Source organism: Lupinus angustifolius, chromosome LG02 (genome assembly GCF_001865875.1).
Source record: "Lupinus angustifolius cultivar Tanjil chromosome LG02, LupAngTanjil_v1.0, whole genome shotgun sequence".
Classification (NCBI taxonomy): domain Eukaryota; kingdom Viridiplantae; phylum Streptophyta; class Magnoliopsida; order Fabales; family Fabaceae; genus Lupinus; species Lupinus angustifolius.
In genome coordinates, this window is record NC_032010.1 from 20,632,647 (window position 1) to 20,659,895 (window position 27,249).

General features: G+C 34.0%; 4 protein-coding genes across 5 annotated transcripts; 1 reads left to right on the forward strand and 3 right to left on the reverse strand.

Moving 5' to 3' along the window:
- LOC109338599 (uncharacterized protein At5g65660-like) lies at nucleotides 5,879–7,186 on the forward strand. The gene is made up of 2 exons (XM_019575875.1): nucleotides 5,879–6,162; nucleotides 6,645–7,186. Exons 1-2 carry the CDS (start codon nucleotides 5,938–5,940, stop codon nucleotides 6,804–6,806), a joined length of 387 nt encoding a protein of 128 aa, XP_019431420.1. The 5' UTR covers nucleotides 5,879–5,937; the 3' UTR covers nucleotides 6,807–7,186.
- LOC109338605 (glutamyl-tRNA reductase 1, chloroplastic-like) lies at nucleotides 8,366–11,361 on the reverse strand. Its single transcript, XM_019575884.1, has 3 exons — nucleotides 10,868–11,361; nucleotides 10,045–10,286; nucleotides 8,366–9,868 (listed from the first exon to the last, which is right to left on the reverse strand). Exons 1-3 carry the CDS (start codon nucleotides 11,115–11,117, stop codon nucleotides 8,732–8,734), a joined length of 1,629 nt encoding a protein of 542 aa, XP_019431429.1. The 5' UTR covers nucleotides 11,118–11,361; the 3' UTR covers nucleotides 8,366–8,731.
- On the reverse strand, nucleotides 15,976–21,399 carry LOC109338613 (sucrose transport protein SUC4-like). 2 transcript variants are annotated; one of them, XM_019575896.1, is made up of 6 exons: nucleotides 20,696–21,399; nucleotides 18,381–19,114; nucleotides 17,966–18,029; nucleotides 17,840–17,883; nucleotides 16,762–16,921; nucleotides 15,976–16,108 (listed from the first exon to the last, which is right to left on the reverse strand). In XM_019575896.1, exons 1-5 carry the CDS (start codon nucleotides 21,222–21,224, stop codon nucleotides 16,763–16,765), a joined length of 1,530 nt encoding a protein of 509 aa, XP_019431441.1. In that variant the 5' UTR covers nucleotides 21,225–21,399; the 3' UTR covers nucleotides 15,976–16,108; nucleotide 16,762. The 2 variants fall into 2 exon arrangements, with proteins under 2 accessions (XP_019431441.1, XP_019431436.1); XM_019575891.1 differs by having other exon boundaries at nucleotides 15,976–16,434; nucleotides 20,696–21,398.
- On the reverse strand, nucleotides 23,096–27,218 carry LOC109338627 (transmembrane protein 87B-like). Its single transcript, XM_019575902.1, has 5 exons — nucleotides 26,801–27,218; nucleotides 24,679–25,612; nucleotides 24,434–24,529; nucleotides 24,209–24,345; nucleotides 23,096–23,783 (listed from the first exon to the last, which is right to left on the reverse strand). The coding sequence occupies exons 1-5, from the start codon at nucleotides 27,094–27,096 to the stop codon at nucleotides 23,594–23,596; spliced, it is 1,653 nt and encodes a 550-aa protein (XP_019431447.1). The 5' UTR covers nucleotides 27,097–27,218; the 3' UTR covers nucleotides 23,096–23,593.

Below are 27,249 nucleotides of genomic sequence, written 5' to 3' on the forward strand. Positions count from 1 at the left end.
GTAGATGACTTTTATTTAAGTAGAAGTAATATATATGAAATATAAGTTTAAGCAGAGGCAATGATTATCATAGTTTACAACTGAAAATTGTAGACATGCCTACCTTACCATAAATAAGTATCTTAGATTATTATACAAAATGACAGGAAAAATAGATATAAACTATGTTGGACCAGACTGCTATAAACTCTTTCACTCCTCCCCGCATATCCAATGTGAGACACCACGTCTTGAACCAAAAACCTTAAGGCATTAGTCTCATGGGCCTTTCCTTCTTATAAACTCTTTCACTCCTCCCCGCATATCCAATGTGGGACTTCACACTTGAATAAACCTTAAGGCTTTGATACCAGTTTGTTGTAGCGAAAGACTCATGGAGAAAATATAATAGAGAAAATGACACCGAGAAATTAACGTGGTTCAGCAATTTGCCTACGTCCATGGTTGCAGAGCAACAATGATATTATCACTATGATAAAAGAGAATTACAAGTTCACTCAAGTGTTTCACTCACTTCCCAAAACCCAAGTACACTCAATATCACTCTCACTCAAGTATATCTTAAACACTAAAATATTCCTCACAATATTAGAACAAGAGAAAAAGAGAGAATATGCACTAAGACTAGAATATTGGTGTGTCTTACAATGGCTTGGAGCATTCCTATTTATAGCCAAAGCCTTGAGGATCCTATGGCCAAAAACAAAGATGCTTCACCACAACCTCTTCTTCTCATTGGCTACAAAAAAGGTTACACTATAGCCACTCATTTTACTTGGCCACAAGAAGGTTTCATCATAGCCACTTCTTTTGCCACATCATTCGTTCTCTTTTTCTTTTAAGCCAATATTTAACAAATCTCCACCTTGGCTAAAAGACTATCATAACTATTTTCATGTTGCTCTTCTTCATGCCCACTAGAGATTCTGGACATCAATCAAGTCCAGACAATGTCTGAACTTTGTTGTTGGAACTGGCTTCGTCATCATGTCAGCAGGATTATTTGCACTGGGTATTTTCTCCACTTTAACAATTCCTTTCTCAATGATATCTCTGATAAAGTGCATCCGAACATCAATATGTTTAGTTCTTTCATGATACATTGAATTTTTTGTGAGATGTATAGCACTTTAACTATCACAGTAGATGGTTGTTTCTTCTAGTTGTATACCCAACTCTTCAATTAGACCTTTCTCCCAAATGGCTTTTTACAGCTTTTGTTACTGTGATGTACTCCACTTCAGTTGTAGACAAAGCAACAATTGATTGTAGTGTTGCTTTCCAACTAATAGTACAACCACACAGTGTAAAGACATATCCAGTGAGTAATCTTCGCTTATCCAGATCTCCGGCATAAATCTGAGTCAACATATCCGATGAACTTACTTCCAACATCTTTGACTTTTCCATACAATAAGCCAATATCTGTGGTACTCTTTAGGTAGCGCATAATCCACTTCACAACCTTCTACAAAACTTTACCAGGACTTGCCAAATACCTACTTACCACACTTACTACTTGTGCAATATCCGATCTAGTGCATACCATGACATACATAAGACTGCTGACTGTACTAGCATAAGGTACACTTGACATCTCCTCATTTTCGCCCTCAGTTTGTGGACACAAGGCCATTGAAAGTTTGAAATGAGACGCCAATGGAGTAGTGACTGGTTTAGCATTTTGCATGCCAAATCGTTCCAACACTTTCTCAATATACTTCTTTTGTGATAGAAAGAGCGTCCCTTCTTTTCTATCTCTCTGAATCTCCATTCCTAGAATTTTCCTTCCAGCTCCTAAGTCCTTCATTTCAAACTCTGAGCTCAATTGAGCTTTTAAGCCTTTTATTTCTGACATGTTCTTACATGCGATCAACATGTCATCAACATAAAGAAGGAGATAGATAAATGACTTATTTGCCAGCTTCTTGTAGTAGACACAACTATCATGCTCACTTCTACAATAGCCATTTTCGAGCATGAAGGTGTCAAACCGTCGATACCACTGTCTAGAAGATTGTTTTAAGCCATATAAGGATTTCTTCAGTAAGCAAACATGATCTTCCTTCCCTTGAACTTCAAATCCTTCAGGTTGTTTCATATAAATTTGTTCCTCCAACTCACCATGCAAGAATGCTGTTTTGACATCTAGTTGCTCAAGTTCCATATCAAATTGAGCTACAATGGCAAGTAGGATGTGAATAGAGCTATGTTTTACCATCGGGGAGAAAACTTCATTGAAATTAATTCCTTTTCTTTGTGTAAAACCTTTGGCCACTAACCGCGCTTTGAATCTTGCATCTTCTTCTTGAAGACCCATTTGCATCCAACAACCTTTTGAGACTTTGGTCGTTTCTCAAGAACCCAAGTATGATTCTTATGAAGAGACTCAATTTCCTCTCTCATGGCAGAAATCCATTTGGAAGCTTCTTTATTGTTGATAGCTTCTTCATATGATTGTGGCTCACAATTGCTGATATCATCAGCAACATTTAGAGCATAAGACACCAGATCAGCATAACCATATTTCTCAGGAGGTTTTATATGTCTCCTTTGCCTATCCCTAGCCAACTGATAATGTTGCAATTGGGATACATCACTACTAGTAGATGCATCATGAACTTCTTCTTCTTGATCAAATGTATTTTCCTTCGTTGGCTCCACCTCAAACTCCACCTCAAACTCCACCTTCTCCGAGATACTAGGGTCTTTGTTTTCACTTGAAGACTCTTTATGAGGCTTTAGCATTTCAGCTCCATTAAAAGTAACATCCCTACTAATAATACATTTTCTTTTCTCTAGCCACCATAAATTATGTCCTTTTACACCATCAGGATATCCAAGAAAAATGCATCTCAATGCTCTTGCATCAAGTTTTCCTTCTTTACCCAATTTGCTTTTCAATCAAGGTTTTCCATTGTTTGAAAGGTACTTGGGAAGGACCCCACAAGTCAGAATGTACATAATCCAACGTGCCTTTTGTTGACCACATAGTAATCCTTGCTTGGCCAACTCGGCTAGACCTCTTTCACTAACATGACCCATCCTTGCCATAGTGCATCTGCATATTCATAAATTGTCGTGTACAAGCTTAACTTGTTTCTATTGATGAACTAGAGTAACGAGAACAAGAGTCACAGGTGAGACACCACGTCTTGAACCAAACCCTTAAGGCATTAGTTCCATTAACTTTTCCTTCCTATAAAATCTTTCACTCCTCCCTGCATATCCAATGTGGAACTTCACACTTGAATAAACTTAACAAACTATAAATTTAATTCAAGTAATTAAGGTGAATGAACGGTGATTTGAATTGTTATACATAATAGAAATGTATTCCTCCCAAGCTAAAGAGAATTTCGTTGCATAAATATAAATCTCGTGCTTTGAGAGTAAGCATCGTGTGATAAAAAAACAAGAATTTTGATGAAAAATAGTAGTATTGACGAGAATATAAATTATAAATACATTAGTAAAAAAATTTGGGTAACATCTATTAATCAATGTCTATTTGACCTGTGTAATTGGAATTGTTCCAATTTCGTCAAATAGGAATTGATTTGAAATTGTGGTTCTATATTTGGATGATATAAAGAATTGGAATTCGATTCTGTTGTTTGGATCATGAGATGCAGAATTCTGCTGATGTTACGGGTTCTTGCATTTCTCATATGCTGATTGTTCCATCTTGATTATCCGGTCGACCTAACTGGTCGGGATGGTCTCCTATTTAGTTGAGTAAAGACTAGACATAACTAATTAAAGGGCTTGGTCAGAGTCGTTCTCCTTACACCAGACATCTCAGGTTGAAGTTGGGATCACTTCCCGTTTGACACGCTGCCAACAATGTACTGTCATGTCACACATGCAGTTAACTGTGCATAGAGTACGGCCCTGCCAAAGCCGCGTTACAGGGAAAGCAGTCCCCGACAAACCTAGATGGTCGGGCATGCCAACGGTACCATCCAAAACCACATCATCCATATCAACCACTATAAATAGGAGTCTCCCTCCAACAGGAAGTATCATTTAGAACTCATCACTTGTCATTATTATTCTCTACTTACTTCTCATATCATATTTGTTGCTCATGGGCACTACCTCTTTAGTGTTACTGACTTGATCATCTCGAGAACCTTTTCAGATGTCTCCACTAGCAAGTCCAGACCTACCTTCATCCGAACTCCAACTCATATACTCATAAAATCTTACCCAGACTTCCTGTCCAATCAAACTTATTCATCCACTGCTGTATTCACGTATTCTTCTCACCCAAAGTTCATCTTTACAATTTAATTAATGAGCTATATTCCGTGCCACTTTATTTACAGGAAACTTGAGAAATTATTTAATTAAAATTTGAAAAACTTCAAAACGTATTTGAATCAAAATCGCATAGTAACACTGGACTAACATAGGGTAAATCTATTATTACCCAGAACGTTGAAGCAAATCTTTAAAATACCTACATAATACAAAACCGTTTATTCTCCATCCACATTTGTGTGCTACTACCCTCATGACTTGAGAACCTTTTATTCCAAAGTAAATCTCACATCTTTTACCACATTTTCTTAAACATAGTTTAAATTTAAATTGGAGTTGAATTATTCCTCTCATTCTTTTTACAAAAAAACAACAACACTTTACATCAAATACTAAAATGCAATCCGAGTCATGTATCTATAATAAACTTCATGAGAAATTGATGTATCTACTAATAGTATAAGAATATTTTATATTGTAATTGTATCATTTAACATTTATATTTAATTATTATTGACTCTTAGATAAAAATAATACAAATAAATGATGGATGATATAGTGAGTATATAAATATACACCCACTAATATTACATAAATATTAGATTCAACTTTTATTTCTTCTTTATTGCTTTTCTTTAACTACTAGTGGATTTGAATCTCTTTGTTTGACCATGAGTGTCCCATTTAGGAGGCAAACTTAATCATTCAAAAGTGTTTTGCTTTCATGTAGATCCGCATATTCTAGAAACTTCAACATTAAGGAAAGCTTGCCCATATTGTTAAGATACTTGGCCTCAGGAGGAAAATATTAAGCACTTGCAATGGTGTTGTTACTAAGTGGAACTTCAACAATGATGGTAATAATATTGATACTTTTTCTCAGCTGTTAAAAGTCTTAACTTTTCAAGAACATAATAATGGAATGTATATAACTGAACTAATTACAATCATGAAATATTGACAGATTCTATAAGTACACAAGGGACTTCATTGCATTTTCCATAAGTAGTAGTGTAAAACCGTTTTCTATCCGTACAAAATGTAAAGTCCCCTTTATCGATAGTTCACTACCATTATCATACACATAAGAGTATGATTTGGTGATTAACTAGTTCACTAAAAAAAAAAATACTAAATTTATAAATATAAATATTATTACTTGCAAATATATAATTTAATTATTGAAATGATTTAATGTTTCACCATATTACAAATAAACAAGTTCAAAATTTGAATTTTTAATATATCATTTTGAAAAATATAAGTTTTTCAGAGACAAACTAATTTTGATTAGTATGTACAGTACAATTTGACTTATTTTGATATGTATTTTTTTCTTCCAATTTTAATCATTTTTAACCGATTTATTTACATGTATAGTATAATTATCATATTATACTAGTAAGAGAATGGATTCACCATTTCAACATGGGGAAAGTATTCATAACATGGCTTCAACTAGGCCAACACTGACTCACATCAACCTCAATGATTAATATGTCACCATCCACATCCCACACAGCATTAAGTAAGAGGCATTATCAGCCATCAAATTAAGCAATTTAAACTTTAAGGTACCCCATGTATTTCTTATTTAAATACTCTATGGTTTCATTCATTCATTAATTTGAAAAAAGAAGAAGACAAATTACACTAAAGAAGAGAAGAGAAATGGAGCTTCAAGACACTGCAGCAAGCAGGATATCTATTAGTTTTCCACTGGGATTGGCCCTTCTTTTTGCCTCTTTTATATTCCTTGTTGGTTTCTTCTGTTGTTGCTTACATTGGAACAAGCTACAATATTTCTTTGGATTTTCTACATTTAACAACTCTCAGGTTCAACTGATGCAGCAAGACTTAACTTCCTATCACCAAAAACTAGATTTCCCTGTTAAGGTAATCACTTCTTTTGTTCAATACCAAAAGGCCAATTATTTATGTTTTAGAATTCAGAAGGAAATTATAGTTATATATACATGCATGTATATATAGAGAGAGAATTCAGACACTGAATAAGGTTTCATTTGGTCATGTGTTGAACATCATTAAAAAATTTGAAATATGGCAGTAATTGTGGTAGTCAAACTATTTTTGAAGAGTATATTATATATGCAATGTTAGTCTAAAAATTTATACATAGTTGATGTATTATCTATCATTCATTTGTATTACTTATATTTAAAAGTTAATAATTATTAAATATGAATGATTGATTATACAAAAACACTATAAAAACTCTTAAATTGTCATTTTTATAATAATTTGATAAAATATGATTAGACGCTAGTGTGAGATTTTGAATGGAAATGAAAATTAAATTATCATAAAGTATATAAAATGTTAATAAAATTGATTTGTATGGTGTTTTTGGTAAACAGGTAATGAAGCAGGAACATGCTCAGAGCTTGCCTGTGCTAATGCCAGGGGATGAGGTCCCAAAATTCATAGCCATGGCATGTCCACGTCAGCCACCAAGAGATGAAAGCATCACAATCCATGTGCAGAAGGAAGCACCAAGTGATTTTTGTAGTGGCAATTAAAGAGAGTTTGTGATTTGAAGCCAAAGCTTTTTCACAATATAGGGTAGTTCACATATATACATATAACAGGTCTTTGATAGCTTTGTGCTAAGTGAAATGATCTACCAAGTTCACTCAAGGTGCCAGAATGTGCAAAATCTAGAGCCCATTTTTTTGTGTGCAAGAATTGGAAGAAAATGTTTGAAGTATCAACCTTCCTTTTTTTCCCTTCTTTTTTTACCCCTCCCTAGTGCAAGGACACTTTTATTTGTTCCTTTTAAATCTAAGAAACCAAGACTGATGTCATTACCTTGAACCCATCATTCTACATCCCTCTGATATAATTTATGTTGAGGAGTTACACCATGATAAGGTAATACAAATGGTTAATATTGAGTCTATCCTTGTTTACATGTTGATCTTGGGTGTGTTTATCAAGCAAATTTAAGAGATGATCAGAGTGGATGTTTTTTACAGCTAATACTATTCTAGCTGGAGACTCCAAAAAAGATTTAAATGTAAAGCTAAAAATTGGAGACAATAAATTTGGGCCTTAGAACCATATGTAGATGGTTAAGATTAAAAGTTAGTTATTACTTATTAGTCGCATGATCAGTTCTTTTAATTTTAATCATTCAAATAAGATCTAATAATTTATATTAAGTGTTCTCATTTCTCATAATAACAATTGTTCTCACGTAAGTTACTTTAGGATATGAGGCATGTAAACTCAAAGCAGAGATTCCATTTAATTTCGGGTGGGTACCATGATTTCATATTTTATATTGTCATTCCTAGTCAATGTATATCATCATATAAATATAGAATGACCAAGTGTCCCACTTTGGTGTTTAAATAATATTGTTGGGTGATAGCTCCCACTAGAAACGAATCCAACTGAAAATAACACCAAAACCCCACAAGAGAAAACAACCATAATGATGGAATGAGAGATTTAGTATCCCATCAGGACCACTGTTTTCTCTATACTATGTCCTGTCTAAATACCTTGTATAGTAAATCCCTTTGAGCCCAATGTCAGTCATTCATATAAAGATGATAAAAAAGATCAGCTCGGTGCGTGAGTATAAGAGAATAAGACATTCATATAGAACTAACAATGTGTTGGTCGAGTGGTATACTCTGCTAGATCTTAGATGATCAAATAGTCAATGATTTGATTCTTGAGAGCGACACTTATTGGGAGAGGCAGTCACACAACCCGAAAAGGTATTAGTTCCTTTCATATAGATGGTATATAGTAGGAAATTAGAAACTTTTTACCTGTGTCTCCCCTTGCCTTATAATTATAGTTGGAGGGTGTGATTGAACTACGATTCTATTACACTTGTGGGCCTAGGAATCTCAATTGACTATTGAGATTCTAGAACATGGAATCAAGATCACACTTTTACTTAGTTGTATCACTTGAGTTTGTGAGAGAACCAGAAGGTTTTACTGGGCTTGGATGTTGGCAAAGAGCTGTTATAGAATTTGAGTAATTTGTAAGAGGTGATCACTTTCAAACATCATTGCTGTTTTTGTAGAATGAATAAAGATAAATAAGTGAGCAGCTTCAGTATACTCAAATTAGAAACTCAATGAAATATACAATTAACCTTTGCCATACAGGGAACAAATTTTAGGCATAGATTATTCGTTATTATAAATACAAAGATGACCATAATGCCTCTATCATGTATTGTAGAAACTACAAACCCAAATAATCATGGAAGAACATGGTGTAAATATACCTGACCAGAAAGGCCAAATGAAAGAGTTGGGCAAAAACAATGAAACATAACAATCTTTTGAAGCTCCTTCTGAAGACTTCTACTGTTTCAACCATGCAACTGAAGATTACATGACTCTTAATTCTAAGAGGGTGGAAGTTTTCCCTCTTTCCTGAACAGAGTAATGAATGAGTGCTATGAATGAAGTTGATGTCAAGCCTCACTACGATTTTGTTCCACCTTGGCTCGAACCTTCTGCTCCAAAACAGATATTTCAGTCTCAAGGCTGAACATTCTATTCAAAGCATGCATGTTTTCAAGGGTCTCAGTTAGAGTCCTGCTATCACTCCCATCACACCTTAAGTGTTGCATTGGACCATGAAGCATCTTATTCACAATGCCTCGGCTAAGATCATCAACAGCTCTGTGCGTCTTCTTTGGAATATCGTCACCCATTTTACCTAAGCATTTTTCAAACTCAGCAACCCTGACTCTTTCAGCATAGGCCCTCAGTTTCTTAATGGTAGGAACAGTTTCCAGCGAGTCCCTCCAAGCTTCGAATTGTTTTGATTCTTCACCAATGATTGCTTGAGCTTCCATTGCTTTTCTTAACCGGTCCTCTTTATTAGCAGCTACAACCTCTTTAAGGTCATCAACATTGTAAACTCGCACAGACTCGAGATCTGAGACACATGAACCTACATTGCGTGGAACTGAGATATCAATGAAAAGGCGGTGGCCTCCAACACCTTGACTCGCAGGAGGAAGGTCCTTAACATGATCTTTCAAGAATAATGGGTTTTCTGATGCTGTACCGGTGAATACTACATCGGCCTCACCAACACAGTTGAGCATTTCAGACAGGGGTTTGTAGATTATCTCAACATCTTTTAGTTCTTCACGAATTGCAGCAACTCTCTCTTCAGTTCTATTGACAACCACCATCTTTGTACAGCCCTTTGCCACCAAATGTTTGATAACAAGCTTTCCCATCTTTCCAGCTCCAATAACCAACATCCTAGCACTACCATCTGAAGTTTCAGGTAGCTTCATCAAGGCCAATTCAACAGCAGCTGAGCTGACAGAAACTGCCCCAGCAGCAATATTAGTCTCAGCTCTAACCCTCTTTCCGACAGTAATCGCATGCTTGAATAGCCCACTGATGTTCCTCCCAAAGCCACTAACTCCTTGTCCAACTTTAACAACTTGCCTAACCTGGGCAAGGATTTGACCTTCTCCCAATACAAGAGAGTCGAGTCCTGCAGATACTTCAAAAATATGCTGTGTGGCATCTTTGTTGTAAAGCAAAAACCGATGCTGACAAAGTTCTGAAACAGGGATTCCACTTGTCTGTGAAGAAAAATAGAAGTTTCCAATATCTATCAATACATCATATGAGAAGTGTGTGCTTGAATTAGCTTATTTTGTATTTAAAATACATTATAATCAAATTTTACAAACAGCTTTAAAAAAACCCTACAAATTAAACCAGTCCAAACATGCAGTGAACTTGAGAGTAAACTTACCTTTGACATCCATTCCGTGACTTCTTTGACACCACGGTGCTGGGACAGAGCAACAACATATATCTCCATTCGGTTGCAGGTGCTTAGGACAGCTGCTTCTTCAATATGATTCAGACCACAAAGCTCTCCGATGGCTCTAGGCCAATCTGCTTCTGGAATGGCAAGTTTTTCACGCATTTCCACAGGTGTAGTATGCACACTGAGACCAATAACCACAATACTGCTCCTTTCCTTTGTATACCCTGTTAAAAAGAATTGCATAAAGTATTTAAAAGTAAGTTAATTTAATGAGAAGTGACAGACAAATTTTATAGATCAAAATCATTGTTTATCGATCAAAATTTTGTGAATAACAACACTCCTTACTATTGACATGCAAGATGCTGTTTTCATTCTAGAACTACAAATTTACAGTTCAAAATAGCAATCGTTAAAGAGCGAAACTATTACCACTCCTAAATGCCTATTCACGCTCCTACTAATCAATCAAGAACAGTTTTGTAAAATTATAAAAAAAAACTAAAATTACTATTGATTGGTAATTTGGAGTATGAATGACAATACCATCATGAAAAAGTATAGTACTTTGCTACAAGTACTGAAAAACCCAACCACTTAAATGTAGATCATCATCCTCATTCATTTTAACTACTCATTTTGTATCAAAAAACAGCAAACTTCAATGCAATTAAGGGAATGAGAAAACATAACTACCAAAGCAAATGAAGCATACACTTGATACTAATGGAATTAAATAAAAAATCACATGCTTGATACTAATGGAATGATTAAATGAAAAAAGTAAGGTAAGAAAAGGAGTTACTATCAGCTGCAGAAGTCTTAAGCTGTTCAATAGCAGAGACAGTTGTAGCATTACTACTTGAATCACCCAACACATCAGAACCAGAAGCATCACACCGAATTCCCCCTTTCTGAATCACTGATACTGTCCTTCTGTTTTTACCAAAAACCGATAAATGGGTAGCATTTGAACGTGCTGAAGAAGAGGGATAACATTTGTTCAGCAACAAAGTTTCCAACTTTGCACCTGAGAAACTGGTTGAAACAGCCATGATCGTAACCCTAGAATTTGGTAAATGTAAAATAATTGAAGGGAAATGGAATTGAAATAGGAGAGGGAAAAGTTGACACTTTTTTTCTCTTTCTGTGTGTAGTGTTTGGGTGTTGTGGAAATGGTAGAAGAGATGTGGCAGAAGGGAAATAAAAGAAAGGTGTTTGGATGAATTTGAAAGATATTGTGATTTCTTTGAGTATTGATTGGTTGATAGAGAAAACGTTTTATCCACACTCCTTTTATTCCAAATCTAAGTATCCTTACTCTCTTCTAATTTCTGATCCTTTTATGGACCACAATAGACATAATAGAGATTAATTAATTTGGAATCAATACTTATGGATGATAATGAAAACCGAACTTTGTGTGTATCTGTCCGAACCGAATCCGAAATTAATATGGAAAATTTGATGTGATTAGGTTCGGGTTCGGATTCAGGTTTTATCCGAGTTTAATTTTCGGGATCAAGTTTGGTAGAGCAAAAACCATAATATGAACTCGTGTCCTGAAGTGATGTAATTCAATTTAAAATTAAAATTTATATGACGTGTCCATTTTTTTAATTTTTTATTTTATTTTATATACTATTGGATCTTCAAACATAAAAGAAATGAAATAATACAAGAGAAAATAAAAATACTAGGAAAAAAAATGAAACGAAAATGATATCATACTTTCGGGGATGATATCTTTATTTTCAACTCTGTTGAATTTAGCTTTTTGAATGTCGAGTTTGGTTTGGGAATGTACAAACTCAGCCCCGACCACATCGTTGTTATTCCTATCTATATGTACTACCCAATTGGGGAGGTGAGGATAACTTATGAGGATCAGCTCTCACTTTTTATGTCATATTATATCTTAATTTAATGGAAAGTTGTTATATATTTGAAAAGAAAAATAAAATAATACTTTTCCGCTACTTAGTGGATATGATTAGTTTGAGATTTAGAGATGAAAATTTTGGAAAATAGAATCTTTGAGGATAACCATCATAAAATCACAGTCAAATGCAATAAGCTATTCATTATGAACATAACTTACCTATATTTATTTCCTTTTTGAAATGCAATAAATAAATAAAAGAAAAAGAAAACTTTCAAAAATAAAAAATAACATTTTTATATTACTTGTTAAAATATAATTTATTAGGATAGAGAATGAATATATTCCTGAGAATGGATAGATGATCTCTACTCTCTCATTGTAACATAGTTATTATAAAGAGGTCAAACATTAGTATTAAGGTTTTAAAAATAATAATTAAAAGGCCATGTAATTTTTTTTAAATGTGACTATGAAAACTATTTTTTCCATCTTTTAGGAAATTGTGCATCACTTTAATAAAGACTTAAGGTATTGACAACAACGACGCTTTTATTTATATACTTTTGTTATTTATGTTAAATAAATAAGAACTTTACATATCATATAAAATGGTTCTATGTACCAAGGAAATATAAAACGGTTTTATGTACCCAAAAATATAATTAAAAGGCCATGTAATTTATTTAAATGTGACTATGAAGACTATTTTCTCCATCTTTTGTGAAATTGTACATCACTTTAATAGAGACTTTTATTAGCCTTCATTTAGAATAGTAGAAATGGAAGAGAAAAAGAGTGAGAGGAAAAAAGTTGAGGAAAAATATATTTTTATCTCATTTGGTTTAGGAAAGTTTAAGGGGAGAGAAAAAAAAAAAGGAGAGGGTCTCAACTCCTTCTCTCCCAAGTGAGGAGAAAATGGGAGAGGAAGAAAGACTCATATCTATTATTTAAATCCTGCACTAATAATATTGAAACAAAAACAAAAAATAATAATTTTTTAATTTTTTAATTGACATAAAATATTTTATTTGATCCTTGACATGGATTGAAACATAATTTGGGACAAAAATCTTTATCCAGTCAAAAGTTGGTGAGAAAAATCACTTCTTTCTCTTCTTTTTTTATGCAACCAAACAATACTAAAATCCATATCTTTCTCTCTTTTACTCTCTTTCTCACTAATTTTTCTCTTCTTATTTTTTTCTCTCAATCAAATGAAGCAGAATAACCACGTTTTTATTTATATACTTATTTTGTTATCTATCTTATATAAATAAGAACTTTACATATCTCTATGTACCAAGGAAATATAAAATGGTTCTATTGTACCCCAAAAAAAATATACAATGGCTCACCTCAACACAGTCAGTAAATAACTACTGGTCAGAGATCTGACATTTACCACACAAATATTCAAATTTATTAAACTTATTTTGTTCATAAATACTAGCTTTATTTTAATAGCAATTTTAAAAGAGATTAAATATTAGCTCCAAACACAATTGATGAAAACAAAGAAAACTACACATCCCACAAATTGTCCCAATCAACTATTCAGAATACACTTCCAACACGTCTAAGGCAACAAGTCAGACCGTCTATCAGGAGTCTATTATCTGACTTATAAGAAGTTAGGTCAAACTATGTTTTTTTCGTGAATAGATCAGATTTATGTTTTTTTGAAAAACTTATTTATTTTAATAGGTCAGACTTTATACCATCCAAAAGACCGACCTATTTAGTTATATTATGCAATATGTTTACATTATACAATTTTAATATAATAAATATTATAATATATGTCAAATTTTAATAAATGTATATAAGAATATAATTTAATTGTTAGGGTTATAAAATATAATTAAAAGTAAGAATATTAGCATATTTAAATGTAGACATGATAATATATTTCAAGAGTATATAATATAATAGACTTTTAAATAGACTAACAGACCACACTAGGTTTTAAACAAGTTAGACCTAGACTTTGATTTTTTTTAAGTAAGCTAATAGATCAGTCTCTCAGACTCTTATATATTATATTGGCTGAGTCTATTTAAGACAAAATATGGTATGTTATGATCTGACTTTCGACCCTTAGCAGCAATGGCATGGAATAAAGCTGTAAATGAAAATTATACGTCAGAGGTATTTAATTTATTCAATTTGTCTAAAAGTCATGTCATTTAACCCTTCATGGTGTGTATGGATAGTCTTTATTTAAATGAATTCAAAAGTTAATAAATTATTCATATAAAAATAAATAATAATATTTTTCAATATGAGACTAGAGATCTTTAAAAAAAAGGAGAAAATGAAAATGAATACACCACATAAACTTGAAGTCACACACTTAGAACGCGTCTCACAAAATCACAAATTAACAGATTGGGCTTACTGTTAAAGGCCAAGAAACACTAGTCCAAATATTTTTTAAACATTGCTCTCCGAGTTTTTATTATTATTGGGTGGATTTACTATAGGAGTGTAAAATGTATACACTGACAATGTAAAAATTTATACACATATATTTCATCATCTACCGTTCATTTGAGTTACCTTTCTGAAAAATCAACAATAATAAAAAATCAATGGTGACGATACAATGACAGTGTATAAAACTCATACATACATTTTTTTTTTCTTTTTCTGTTACTATAGTTCTTATAGAATAGATCCAACATAAAGTTCATAAAAATTATAAAAAACATTTAATAAAAGAGATTAATTGGGTGCATTAGTGTAAAAAGTTACAAATTCAGTCACAGTTCTTATGTAACTTATATAGTTAAGAGTGCAGATATGATCCTGAGGGGGTAAAGAGATATGATCCTGAGGGGGTAAGGATAAGGTGAAAAAGGTATGGGCCTGTGTATGTGGTAGATATTTGCTTCTAGGATTCCAGGGTACGTGTTTGCCACAATTTTCATGACAAATTCATGGACTACATTGTCTGAATATCATATCATGGGTTAAGTCACTATCCCACTATAATGTCTTCATCTCTTTGTGTATATATTTTTGAATAAAAGATATATATTTGATAGTATAAGAATTTGATATATTGTTAAGTCATTATCCATAATTTATTTTCAATTATCATTAATTTAAAAAAAAATAATATAAATGAATTGCAGATGTTATAATTATTGTGTATAAATCTTTGCACTGACTACGCACAGTCAGCTCAGATATTACACTAATATTTTTTTGCAACTAAATTTTGTACAGAATATTCCCTCGTTACAAATAACATTCATCTCTGTCTTAATTAATCAAAATAATGTGAGGTAATATGTGTTAAGGTATGTGTAAGTGACATGAAAGTTGATCTTCTCATACCTTCCCCCCTCCAAATATCATTATTTTGTAAAGGTTGACATTTTCAAATGCACTTAACAATATATTTTCATATTTTCTTTAAAGAGAGGAGAGGAAAATAGTGAGGACTAGGAGGCATGAAAGATGAAAACTATTTTAGTAATTTTCCCCTCTTTCTTATATCCCATTTCAAGATCATAAGACCAAAATGGGAGATGAAGAATTTTGATTCCATTATTTTTCCTCTCCACCCTCCAATTTTTTAATCAAACGGGAGCTTATTAAAATCCTTCCCCTCCTCTTCTCTTCTCTCCCTTCCTATCAAATCAAACACATCGTCATTGAGTGATACAATTGAGCAAAAAGAAATTGGATTTTGAAGGAAAATGAAGTGAAGATGAAGAATTCAAAGGTTTTTTAGAAATATATTTCATGACTTTGAAGCATTCTTTACCCCAATACAAAAAAAATTTCTCCAAAACTCAATTTGCAAAACAGATATTTAATGAAAATGGATAAGGTATAAAAATGAATTGTAAGTATTAAATAATCATTCTAAATCAAATCTGTGTCATTCAGGATTTTGTTTTTAAAGAAAAATGGTGAACCTAAAAAAGGAACATTTAATTAAGCCAAGTTGTCTTCAAGGTTCCCATCAGCATAAATGCATAATTCACAATTCAGTGTTTGCCACCAAAAACATTGACTTCATTAAAACAAATCACAAAAATGTAGAAGGTTACACAGTACATCATTATTGAAGCACTAATGCACAATCAGCATTCCCTCAAAATAAATTTTTTTCACGTGGAATAGCTCCCCAATAAACAGCAGCACATCCTCCTGGTAAGAAAAAGGATGTTGCCCAAGAATAACTTTAGAACCTATAGAAGATGCCCCAACTACTTTCCCACAGCATTTAAGCCATAAAGGAACATCATAGATGAGACTGAATTACAATAACAAATGTCTCCACAGATTGCACATAGTGTCAATCTGTATTTGGCGACGACAACTTTTATGATTACATCGGAAAATCTGGGATGGTTGGAAATGAAATGCTATATGAATTGCCTGCTATACACTTGTTCCTTAGACATCAGAGTATTCACCCTTTTATACTGCCTGTAGAGGTCTCTCATGGTTTATGTAGCCAACCATTCTAGCTGTTTTAAAAGAGACCACTCACTTATCAGGATCATCATATACAAGAAATAGGTTCCCAAAGCTTTTATGCTTCAGAAAATAATAGCCACTCAAAGATCAGGTCACTGACTTTAAATAATGACCAATAAAGTTAAAGCAAAACCAAACAATCATTTACTCATTAGAAAAAATTTGGGAATGTGGAATATTGAGGAGAGGAAGGCTTGGAAGAAAAACAGTACGATCAAATGCGTGGACAACAAATATCTATACATTATTGCCACCTGCTCATTTTCACAATCCCTCTGTGAAAGAAATAAGTGCCAAAAGCATAAAGAACATGATACCTCATGCATGGGTTCGGGGCTTGCGTCCACCAGATTGTGGAATAGCCAGGAGAGCTAGGAGTCCGCTGACAAGGGCTGCAACAGCTGCCACAGCAAAGGCCGGGGAGTTTCCTCCACCAAATAGCTGATCCCATGGTCCACTTCCTACAGACACCAACATCTGTAAAAAAATGATAAATATACAAGTCAGTAGCTCCAAAAACACAAATCCTGTTCACAAGGAAGACTCCTTTTTAAAAGTTTTTTTATTTATATTACACAAGTCATCATTACCTCAGAAATACATAGAGTATGTTGGGAAAAATACATTTTGGATATGTACATATACTTAAGACTTAAGAGTATGTTTGGAACAATTCCTTTTGATTAATTTTAAAGGCTCTAATCAGGAGTGAAGAAGGGAAGACTCTGCTAGCTTGTGCTCATTTTTCTGGTATATTCCTTAAGATATTCCATGACATACAAATATGCTCATGGCCTAAATCTAGTGCTCACCCTTGAGGTTTCTCGAAGGAAGTCTCCTATCTAATAATATGTCTATTATCAAATAAAACTGGGCAACTCTTAATTGTGTGGCAACGAAATGATGAAAGGCGAGAAGATTAAGTTGAAGAAATGAAAACTATGAAGCCCAGCCTCTACAAAAACTGTGACATGCCCATGGAGGCACCCACGTACATGACACTCAAACCTAAGAGGGCAAAATCAATGTTCTACAGTATTCTATTCATGTTACAAGGGTTGTTTCTTCACTCAAACCTATGGAATACTATATACTCTCTTTTATAAATTATGTGAACAGTGTGAAATTCTAGATGTTATAATTGATGTGCTTATGACAATTTATTTATGCATAAACTAATTATTTATTACATTAATCGTTTTATATAGAGTTCCTGCACATACTCACCTCAAGACCCAGATATCTAATTACTTTCAATTAAAAATAACATATTTAAATCATAGAAGTTGAATGAGTTCAAATGGACATCTAAAATTATGCTACCAACTAGGTGGCTATGAAATAAAGGTGATTCAAATTTTATTATAAATAAAAAGAATTCTATAGAAGAAATACCTGAGGGAACACTATTGCCAGATTTAGAACACCCATAGATAATCCTGCAAGTACCAACGATTCATATAAACAGTTGTACAGTGACGTCTCCAATACAGAATAAACAAGGGCATGAGTAGAACCCACCTTGGCCAAGTCCCAATGACTCAATATGCGTGGAAATTAAGGCATATGGAACACTGTAAGTGATCTGCAGTTTTATCAAATAGTATATATTAATTCAATGCTTTGCTTTTTATGGTAACATTTCCCAATTTACATTTCAGACACATCATGTTACTCAAATTGAAAGGTATCACAAGGATTGTGGCAAAACAAAAAAAAAGGTTATACAATGTAGGTCAGTTTAAGCTAAGGAGAATACGAAGCCAAAAGCAAGTCAATCAATACAGTTCACATCTATGAGCCACTAAGATTTCAAAAAGAAATTAAGAACAATAGAAAATTTGAGTATGTCTTAATGGATATAAGAACAAATGCTTCCTTCAATATTGGCAGGGAAGGAACAGAATGCTTATAGTAGTAGGTTAGAGCAACTTACCGCCAATGGAAACCCAAGAATGGTAAAGATTGTCAATGCAGCTATCACAATGCCAACTGGTGGTAGATCTTTGCCTACGTAGCCAATGCTATTTGCCACATAGGTTACTACAAGTATTGCAAGAAAACATACTGTCATTACGATATTTGCAATTCCCCACACAAAACCAGCCCCCCGCTTCCTGCATAGCCTCTCCATGAACAATGATGTTATTCCAAGAACAACTGAATTAAGCAATAAACCAAGCGCTCCCCATCTAACCCCAGTATCATAATTAAGGCCTCCTTCATTTGGATCACCACCATAAATCTCTCGACCCATCCAATCGGTATCAAAGAGGATAAATGGGAACCACCCAAGCCATGTTAGAGCAGTAACAGACAGTATTATCCATACAGGGGTTGAAAAATATTTGACTGTCCCGAATAACTCCCACATGAAAGCTTCACCGGACTCCCCTCCCCCTTCTTCAGCAGGGGCAGCCCCACCCGAATTTAGAGGCACTTCATTAGCTGCCATGATGCTGACATATGTGGTGACCGCAATGAAACCAATGTCGAGAAAGAAAGCAGACTTGAGATTTGCACAACTAATAGTACATGCAGGGGAAAGTGTGAAAGTAAAAATCTTGTACCAACCACTGTATGATCCAGTTGCATAGCCAAGAATATTACCAATAGCCATACACAAGGAGAAATAAGAATTTGCAACACGTGTCCTTCGAGGATCACTGCCTAACATTCCAAAGAAGAAAAAGTTACATAAAATAGTGAACAGGGGGGGTATCAATAAAAAAGTATACTTTGCTTTCCAAATTGAGCACTTTCATTTTCATAAGAATTACAGCATACATAAAAACATTATTCTTATAGTGCATTTTCTTTTTCGGGTGGGCAGAGGGTTGACGGAGTTCACACAGAGCAACATAGTTTCTCTATCTCTTCCAAATGAGCATGCTACATGTCTAAGGTAAGAAATACAATTATTGAGGCATACAAAGGCATATATGTCTCATAAAATTTATCCACACATTTACGTTATCTTGGCAGAGCATTTTAAGCAAGATATGACGAAAATAGATGATAATTACTGTGTCCTTATAATTTAAGTTAGATCTTTATTCAGCAGTGAATATCAAGCAGAAGATCATCTGGATTCTGGATTGAGGACCTCTGGTAACATTGGAAGCAAAAACTAACCTGGTTCAATCCCACCTTTTAAATGGGCTCTTTTTACTCAGTTTTTTTAGAGAAAAAATTTCATCACCTCGTGCTTTTATCCCATCCTACCATCTAAAAGACAAGGGATTGAAGAAAGTCTTCTGCCCATTGCCCAAAACCCTATACAATCAATGTGTTTCCTCACATCCTCCAATATTTGACGCTGGATTCTTCATTCCTTTATTTCACAATTTATGGAGTCAACTGACAGCACATTCTATGTACCTAATATGTTAGTTGGTGTATCAATGCAGCATGTGCGGCATGAGAATTAGTGTATGTATCAGAGTCAGGCCTCTTCAGTATGCAGAACCCCAGCCAAGAAGAGATCTTCTGTAGATTAATTTGGACTTACAAGGGCTCCTTTCCTAAATGGAAGAGCTATCAAGTTTTATTTTATGTTGACTACAAGTACACCATTCCAGAAGCACACAATACCTTTTCCAAATTAGTAAACATTTCACCGGAGCAAGTTTAGTAAATTCTGGTCAACATTAAATGTTCATGAATTTATAGTAGTCATAGTTCAGTAAACCATTCAACTCCTCGACAAATATGCAAAATTAATGCTATAACATTAAGATGTATCACCACGATCAAAGTCAACTCATGTAGTTAAACCATATTAGTTGCATCAATGTAATGAAATTATACCAAAACCTTGATCTAGTTGTTCCATAGGTATCATAGGAGGTTCGATTCTAGTAACAACACTTGTTAAGAAGGTCAACCACACACTGAAAGGGGATAGTTCCTTATTTTGAGGATATCGTTGTCTATACCAAAAATTGTAATGCAATTATAAAAAATTCAAAAACACAACAAATCTAATTTTCAAAAAGGAAACAAAAGTTGTGTTTCATAACTTCACCAGAAAAACAGTGAAAAGTGCACGTAGGGATTCCAAATTAACAACCACAAACAAGGTTTTAAATCTGGATCCGCACACAGATAAAGGTTCCGGGAGTCGCCAAAACTCTATCGCGACAATAACTATAGCCACAACGATCTGTCCACACCTGAAAGGTTTTCAAATTTTCCGAAACAGAAAACAATTTTAACCAGAAAGAAAAAACGAGAACAAGAATCACTCACTAGTTAGATCACTGAGCAAAGCTCTACAAGGACCCTGAGTAACGTTATTAGCAACATCCAAAATCCAAAACCCAATCACAAACACAGTTATCGCCCACGGTCGAAAAGCTTCAGTATCACCGAGCAACCACCCAATATCAGCAGCATAACCGATAATAACAACAGCAACAATGATTGACACAGCACCAACCAAAATAAACGGTCTACGACGACCGAACCGGCTAGTACACTTATCACTCATATGACCCACCAAAGGTTGAACAAATAGACCAGAGACCGGACCACAGAGCCAGATGATGCTAGCCCATTGGTGAGGGATCCCAAGTTGCTGAACGTATGGGGTTAATAGAGAGAGTTGTAAGGCCCAACCGAATTGGATTCCACTTGCGACTGATGCTACACGAAGTAACTGTCGAAGTGGAATTCTTGGTCGAACCGGATTTCGAACCGGGTTTTGGACCGGGGTTCGTGAAGTTGAGGGACGGGAGTTGGACCGGGGGCGGTTACGGTGAGACTCGGGGTTCGGCATAGGCAGGTCAGTTGTTTTTCTCTCTCTAGATTTTCTCTCTCTCTCTCTCTAGTTTGTTGGAGAGTGTCTGAAACGGTTATGAGGATAGAGAAGGTGGAAGAGAGGGAGACAGAGTGGGTGGTTTGATACTAAAGTGCAGCTTAAGGAAACTTGGTGGGAGGGGTTGTTCGTAGTGACCAGTGTGATTCCTTCTCTTGACCTCAGTCTGGGTTTTATTTACTAAATTGCCATTTTATTTGTCCAGAATTATTTAGAGTCTAACTTTTATGTGATAAGGTATCAAATTTATACTTGCACATTTCAATGTACAAGAAAAAAAGGCAATGTACAACAAAAGTTTCACATAACTTCCCCTCTCACCTGTCATTGACATTTTAGGCAAAACTTAGGTGTTTTATTTACTAAACCACACACTTTACCCTATTTTGATTTTCAATTGATCAAGTATGATAACTTTAAATCACTTATGATGTTCAATAGTGTAGAGTCATGTATATTAAATAAACTATGCACCAAAAGAGGTAGGTTTCATTTTCATGTGATATTTTTATGAGAATGAAGTTTGTGGATGAGTGTAAATCTTTTTTGGCATATATTAATGATTATGTGTCGTACACATATATTATATCTTTGTTTTCTCTATGATTTTATGGTGATTCCATGTCATATATAAATATTATTTTGGATAAGATTAATAGGAATAAAACTTGTTATATGTTTTAGTAAAATGTATGAAGATTTTTTCCCTATGATATTTAAATATGTTACTCACACATTATTTATTATTCATGTTTAATCATTATTGATTTTTCTAAAAAATAATAAATAATATGAATAAAAAATAATGTATTAACTATATATAAGTTTTACATGATATTATTATCTTTTTTAAATGAATAACAGCTTCTATTATATGGGTTGAGTGCTGTGGGGACTGCAATCCAGTGCATCAGAATACAGCACTACTTCAATTTGGTATTGACATCTGAGTAAAACGACAAGAGAAATGGATGAAAATGTGTTTAATTAAATACGTTTTATATAAATAAAAATAGTAAGTTTAGGTTAATTATTAGACCTAATAAGGACAGGTAGGGTATCACATAAGGCTATGATAAAAAAAAGGCAATAGGTAGGGCAGTGTCGGTTAACCTTTTCTATTCTTTGAGGGCTAATAAGTAATAACAATTTCTTAGAAAATGCTTCACTGATTAGAAGATCTTTATTAGCTGAGACTCACTGTGCTAGCACCTTTCTCTTTTGCTTTATAGTATTAGAGATTATTCCTACAAAATTTTCTTTTAAATTCTTTTATATCACATGAATGTAATATATATTATTATAAATCAATTTTAATTAATAAAATAAAATATGTGATACATATACACTGAACAACCTCTTTCAAGGGGACACAAATTAGAAATAGAAAGATTCCTTTTCTTTGGATTATTTTGTAGTGTATTGTTATGCCAGTTACTCAAGTGGCCAAGTCCATGCTTCTATTTAAATTCATATTTTTATAGAATAATAGTATTCATAGACACAGACATAATAAAAATACTGTTTAAAACTGAAATTTAGTACAATTTTTGCATAAGATGGCAACAATGAACTAACGACAACCAAGCGTTTTCACCAAATAAAATAAATGTGAATAAATAATGAAAAAAAATGTCTTTTCATTAATTTGGCTAAGTTGGATAAAGAATGGAACCAAAAATATTATATATATGAATTTTACTTACTACTATTATATTATTATTAACTCTTCAAAAAAAATAATACAAATAAATAATAAATAATATATTGATTATATATAAATCTTTACGATTATATATAAATCTTTTTCCGGGAGGGGTTGGTTGTTGTGGTTAATTTGTTTGTTTAATAAGATGTCATTCACTAACTGCAGGTACATATTATTCTCCATAAAGACTTGTTAATAAAAAATGTCCTGATAACATTTTCTTTCTTGCTTCTATATTCCCTTAACAATGCCCAATAGAACATCAAAAATTAAAATGTAAGCAAAACTAGTCCAAGTTCCTTGTACCATATTATGAGATATAACTCCAAGGCAATGAACTGTTCCCTTATTACAAAGCATTTGTGTCAACCAATTAGTTTTTTTAGTTGCTATGAACATCAAAGTCTTGGGAAACTGATAGAATCACCTTCAACTTAGATGTTAAAGGCAATTGAATGAATGATCTTAACAAATTATGCCTCTTTCTTTTCCTCTCTTTTGTTGCTTCTCCATTAAGACACTTACCCTTATTCTATGCCCTCCAAAGTAAACTAGAAGGTGAATTTTGCAAAGAATAGAAGGTGAAAAGTGTAAGAATTGTGACATAGAGAAACTAGGACCATTACTCTCTTTTGTCCTCCTCTTTATCTTCTCCATGTCCACCAAATACATGATGATCTGCAGCAACTAATGCCTTTCTATCCTTCCTTTCGAGCATTATCGACATATCCCCGGACACCTTAATTCCACTTCCAGCCAGTTTGACAACCTCTTCATCAAAGTCATCCCCTGTCTCCTCTGAGTATGCATATCTGCAAAAACTCCAAGTAAAATGAACTTCAAGCTAGGAAGCACAGATACGGATACGACTCGATATATACATTGATACATAAAAAATCGTAAAATAACTAAAACAAATGTAGACGAAAGGTATCTAAGAAGTATCAAGTATCCAACATAATACGCATCAGATACTGACATGACAACCATTTTGAAGTATCAATGCTCGGTAGAACTTCAAGGTTAAGTTATAACGTTCCTCAAGTAATGCATATATCCTTTTGTATGTTTTCTCTTCTTTCACCCATTTGTTTTAGCTGTCCATACAAAAAACAAAGCTACCTATACAACAACAATAACCAAGCCTTTATCTCATTAGGTGGGGTCGGCTACACAGATTGAACGACATCATAATACTCTATCATAAATCATTTTCATTGACAAAGGTAGCCTATACCTGGTTGGATTTTGAGAAGGGGCCCAAAGAATGCATATCACTAGCAGGATAACGTAAGCAAGCAAAGTCCAGAAAGCTGGGATGATCCAAGCTCTTCTCCACAGTTCACTTAAAGGGTCAGATGCATTGAAGTACAACTGAAATAAAATAAATCAGATAGCTAGAGTGAAAGTAGGCTTGATATCTTCATTTAGTAGCAAGAAAGTGATAAAGAAACAAGACTACCTCATAGCCAATCCATAAAACCGAAAGCAGCACTGTCACTGCAAGAGAATTCGTAAATTTCCTGTACAATTCAAGTTTTGCCATACTTTTCCGAATCTGTGCACAAAATAAGCAAATGGACATAATCATTTATAATAGAAAATTGAAATGTTACCTTCCTCACAAGCTAACAAGTAAGACAATATTTATGCTCGTGCATGAACTATAATATCAATCATGGAGGGAATTATTTTATGCAAAGTTACCTGAAGCTTCTCCAGGGTCTTAGATAATGAAGAAAAGGTCCAAAGAATAAAGGATGCATCCAACAGAGCAACAGGCAGAACCAGAAAAAGCCTTGCTTTTCCAGAGAAGTCATTAATATTACCCAGATGTTCCACTAGCTCAAGTGCTTCTGAGGCCACAAAATATGCAACGCCAAGAAAATATACTCTCGAGGTTATACCACCAAGCGTTGGGCGCACGACACCATAACCCATCGAAACAACCAGAATAAGTAGTCGCGAGACTGTCTTCTTGACAGCGGTGAAGGTAACGGCCCATAGCGTGATCACGATCGGCCTGCTTCCAGTTGAGTTGAAATTCGAATACTCGAAATACCATAAGGCCATTTCACACATGCCAAGGCCAATAACAGCAGTAATGTGGTAATGCAAATGTATTATATCTTTCCAATATTGAACAAACCTGAGAAACCAGAACAGACCAAGAAAAAGATATGCCAAAGACATCAAGCCATAAAATGTCATTAATGGCATCATCTTTCCTGGTAGATAACCATCTGGATTTCGCCATACGGTTCTTCCCGAGATAGTGGTGTCTTTCAGTTCAGGATCGCAAAACATAAAATAGAGGTAATACATTCCAGTACTGCTTATATCAACTGTTTGAAGAACCATTTTAGTCTCTTCATTTTTTCCTTCAAAGAATGTTTGTAAGCGTTTAGGCCCGCCCGGATCATCGGGGTTTTGGCGAATAATAACTTCTCCTACTTTGCAAGAACCACTATCAGCATGTTCAGGAGTGCAGCATATAGCATCAGAGTTCAGATAAGCTCCCCCAATGTTATTCCTATCTTTCACCTGAACTATTATAGCTTCAACCAACCCTGTCTTTTGCTGCATTGTATTCTTGTTTTCAGCAGATTTTTTTGTTCTTCGAAAGGTGATAGACTCAAACCTAGTTGAACACATTGCATAACTTTTTTCATCTTGTTTCTTACATATGGAAACCATGAATATCAAATTTCATAAACTAAAGAGAGGTGATCGTCTATGTAGCAACAATACTTCAAAATGACTATGGTCTGATAACATCTAACGTCCCACCAAATGTGTTACACTCACTCATGTCATCCGTTATGAATGGTTAAGAAACATAACTCTAATAATCTATCGAGATGGTTAAATCGATTGACCAAACATAATTATAGCACTAGTTGTGACACACTTTATGATAAAACAGATATAATCATAATTGTCATAAGTGTATCACATACTTCAATACTTTTTATTCTATCATTTTCATCTATATGTTTCTCGAGTAAGACTTGCATAGTAATCAATCTAATGTTTCAATACTTTTTACTTGCTTGTCACATAATATTGTGCAAGAGATATAGAGAATGTGGTTCATTCCTTTACTTAAAAGATTGTCAATTCAAGTGTTAAAAATGGATTATTTAAATCAATATCTTCGATAGCACAATATGAAAACAAACATTTATAATATTTCTTTAATTACATTTCTATAGGTTCCCTTTCTTTAATTCCTTTGTGTTTCAATGTTTTATAGATTTACAAAAATAAAACAATTAATTCATATTTCAAAAGCAACCTTCCCAAAACTATGAATTGATTAATGTGATGTTAATTTTTATCTCCATATTCCACAAGGTTTTAAATAGTCGTTGCAATTTCAGAAACTCTTAAAATCTTGATATTTTTAACAATTATGAGAACAAATGTGACTGATGTAACTACAATTACATAACATGATTTTGGAGGCTACCAAAACTTTATATAATGTCTTTTATGATGGTTGTAGATTCAAATTTAAAACATGTCTCTATCTTCCTAAGTGGCAATTCTTTCTACAATTTTCATTTTGTGTCGAGGGAGATGCACACCACATGATTACTACACATGCACCACCATGCCGCTTGGCTAGTGCATTTATTTTTGGTGGAGCACAATGAGATTAAGGTTTTCTTCTTGAATTCTTAGAAACAAATAAAAATATCTATGCCATTACAAAAATGAGTCGATTGAGGCATCTAACTAAATAAAAAAACGATTTTTTTCCATGGAAAAAGATGAGAAAAAAGAAAAAGAAAACGAACCCATTTTTAAAAGAAGTGAACTATACCTGATGAAGGATTTGCCATTAAGGGAATTGTCTTCTGTATCATTGAAGGATGGGACACGAGAAGCATAGAGACCTTCACTACCGCCATGGAAGAAGAAAGAGTTAGAACGGTGGATAAAGGTTTCGTTTTCATAATCATGAATCGAAGCATGCACGTGGGTCATTGAGGTTGAACACGTGAGGTATAAGATCACGAAAATGGTGAACAAATTATAAGACCCATTTGAATGCAGATCAAGTAAAGAATGACGGAACCGGAACCAGAGCCTAACGCCGCCGCCACCGTCACCGGTCATCGGTATTTTTTTCTCTCTCTTTCTCTAACGTGTTTGTTGGGTGTTGAATGAATGAAAAATGGCGTGGAAGGTGGAAAACTGTTAAGACAGTGAAAAGAAAATCAGAGTTTGCAATGAATGTAAGATTAATGACACGAAGTATAAAAAGGAGAA

What these genes read in the sequence shown, in the direction of transcription:
- LOC109338599 (XM_019575875.1), top strand. Translation starts at nt 5,938, where the DNA reads ATGGAGCTTCAAGACACTGCAGCAAGCAGGATATCTATTAGTTTTCCA. An exon ending in AACTAGATTTCCCTGTTAAG is followed by an intron (nt 6,163 to 6,644) that starts GTAATCACTTCT and finishes TTTGGTAAACAG; the next exon opens with GTAATGAAGCAGGAACATGC.
- LOC109338605 (XM_019575884.1), bottom strand. Translation starts at nt 11,117, where the DNA reads ATGGCTGTTTCAACCAGTTTCTCAGGTGCAAAGTTGGAAACTTTGTTG. An exon ending in TAAGACTTCTGCAGCTGATA is followed by an intron (nt 10,287 to 10,867) that starts GTAACTCCTTTT and finishes TCTTTTTAACAG; the next exon opens with GGTATACAAAGGAAAGGAGC. An exon ending in TCACGGAATGGATGTCAAAG is followed by an intron (nt 9,869 to 10,044) that starts GTAAGTTTACTC and finishes TTTTCTTCACAG; the next exon opens with ACAAGTGGAATCCCTGTTTC.
- LOC109338613 (XM_019575896.1), bottom strand. Translation starts at nt 21,224, where the DNA reads ATGCCGAACCCCGAGTCTCACCGTAACCGCCCCCGGTCCAACTCCCGT. An exon ending in TTTGCTCAGTGATCTAACTA is followed by an intron (nt 19,115 to 20,695) that starts GTGAGTGATTCT and finishes TTGGAATGTTAG; the next exon opens with GCAGTGATCCTCGAAGGACA. An exon ending in TGGCAATAGTGTTCCCTCAG is followed by an intron (nt 16,922 to 17,839) that starts GTATTTCTTCTA and finishes ATTTTTTTACAG; the next exon opens with ATGTTGGTGTCTGTAGGAAG.
- LOC109338627 (XM_019575902.1), bottom strand. Translation starts at nt 27,096, where the DNA reads ATGACCGGTGACGGTGGCGGCGGCGTTAGGCTCTGGTTCCGGTTCCGT. An exon ending in TTTTATGGATTGGCTATGAG is followed by an intron (nt 24,346 to 24,433) that starts GTAGTCTTGTTT and finishes ATTTTATTTCAG; the next exon opens with TTGTACTTCAATGCATCTGA. An exon ending in CCTTCTCAAAATCCAACCAG is followed by an intron (nt 23,784 to 24,208) that starts GTATAGGCTACC and finishes GAGTTTTTGCAG; the next exon opens with ATATGCATACTCAGAGGAGA.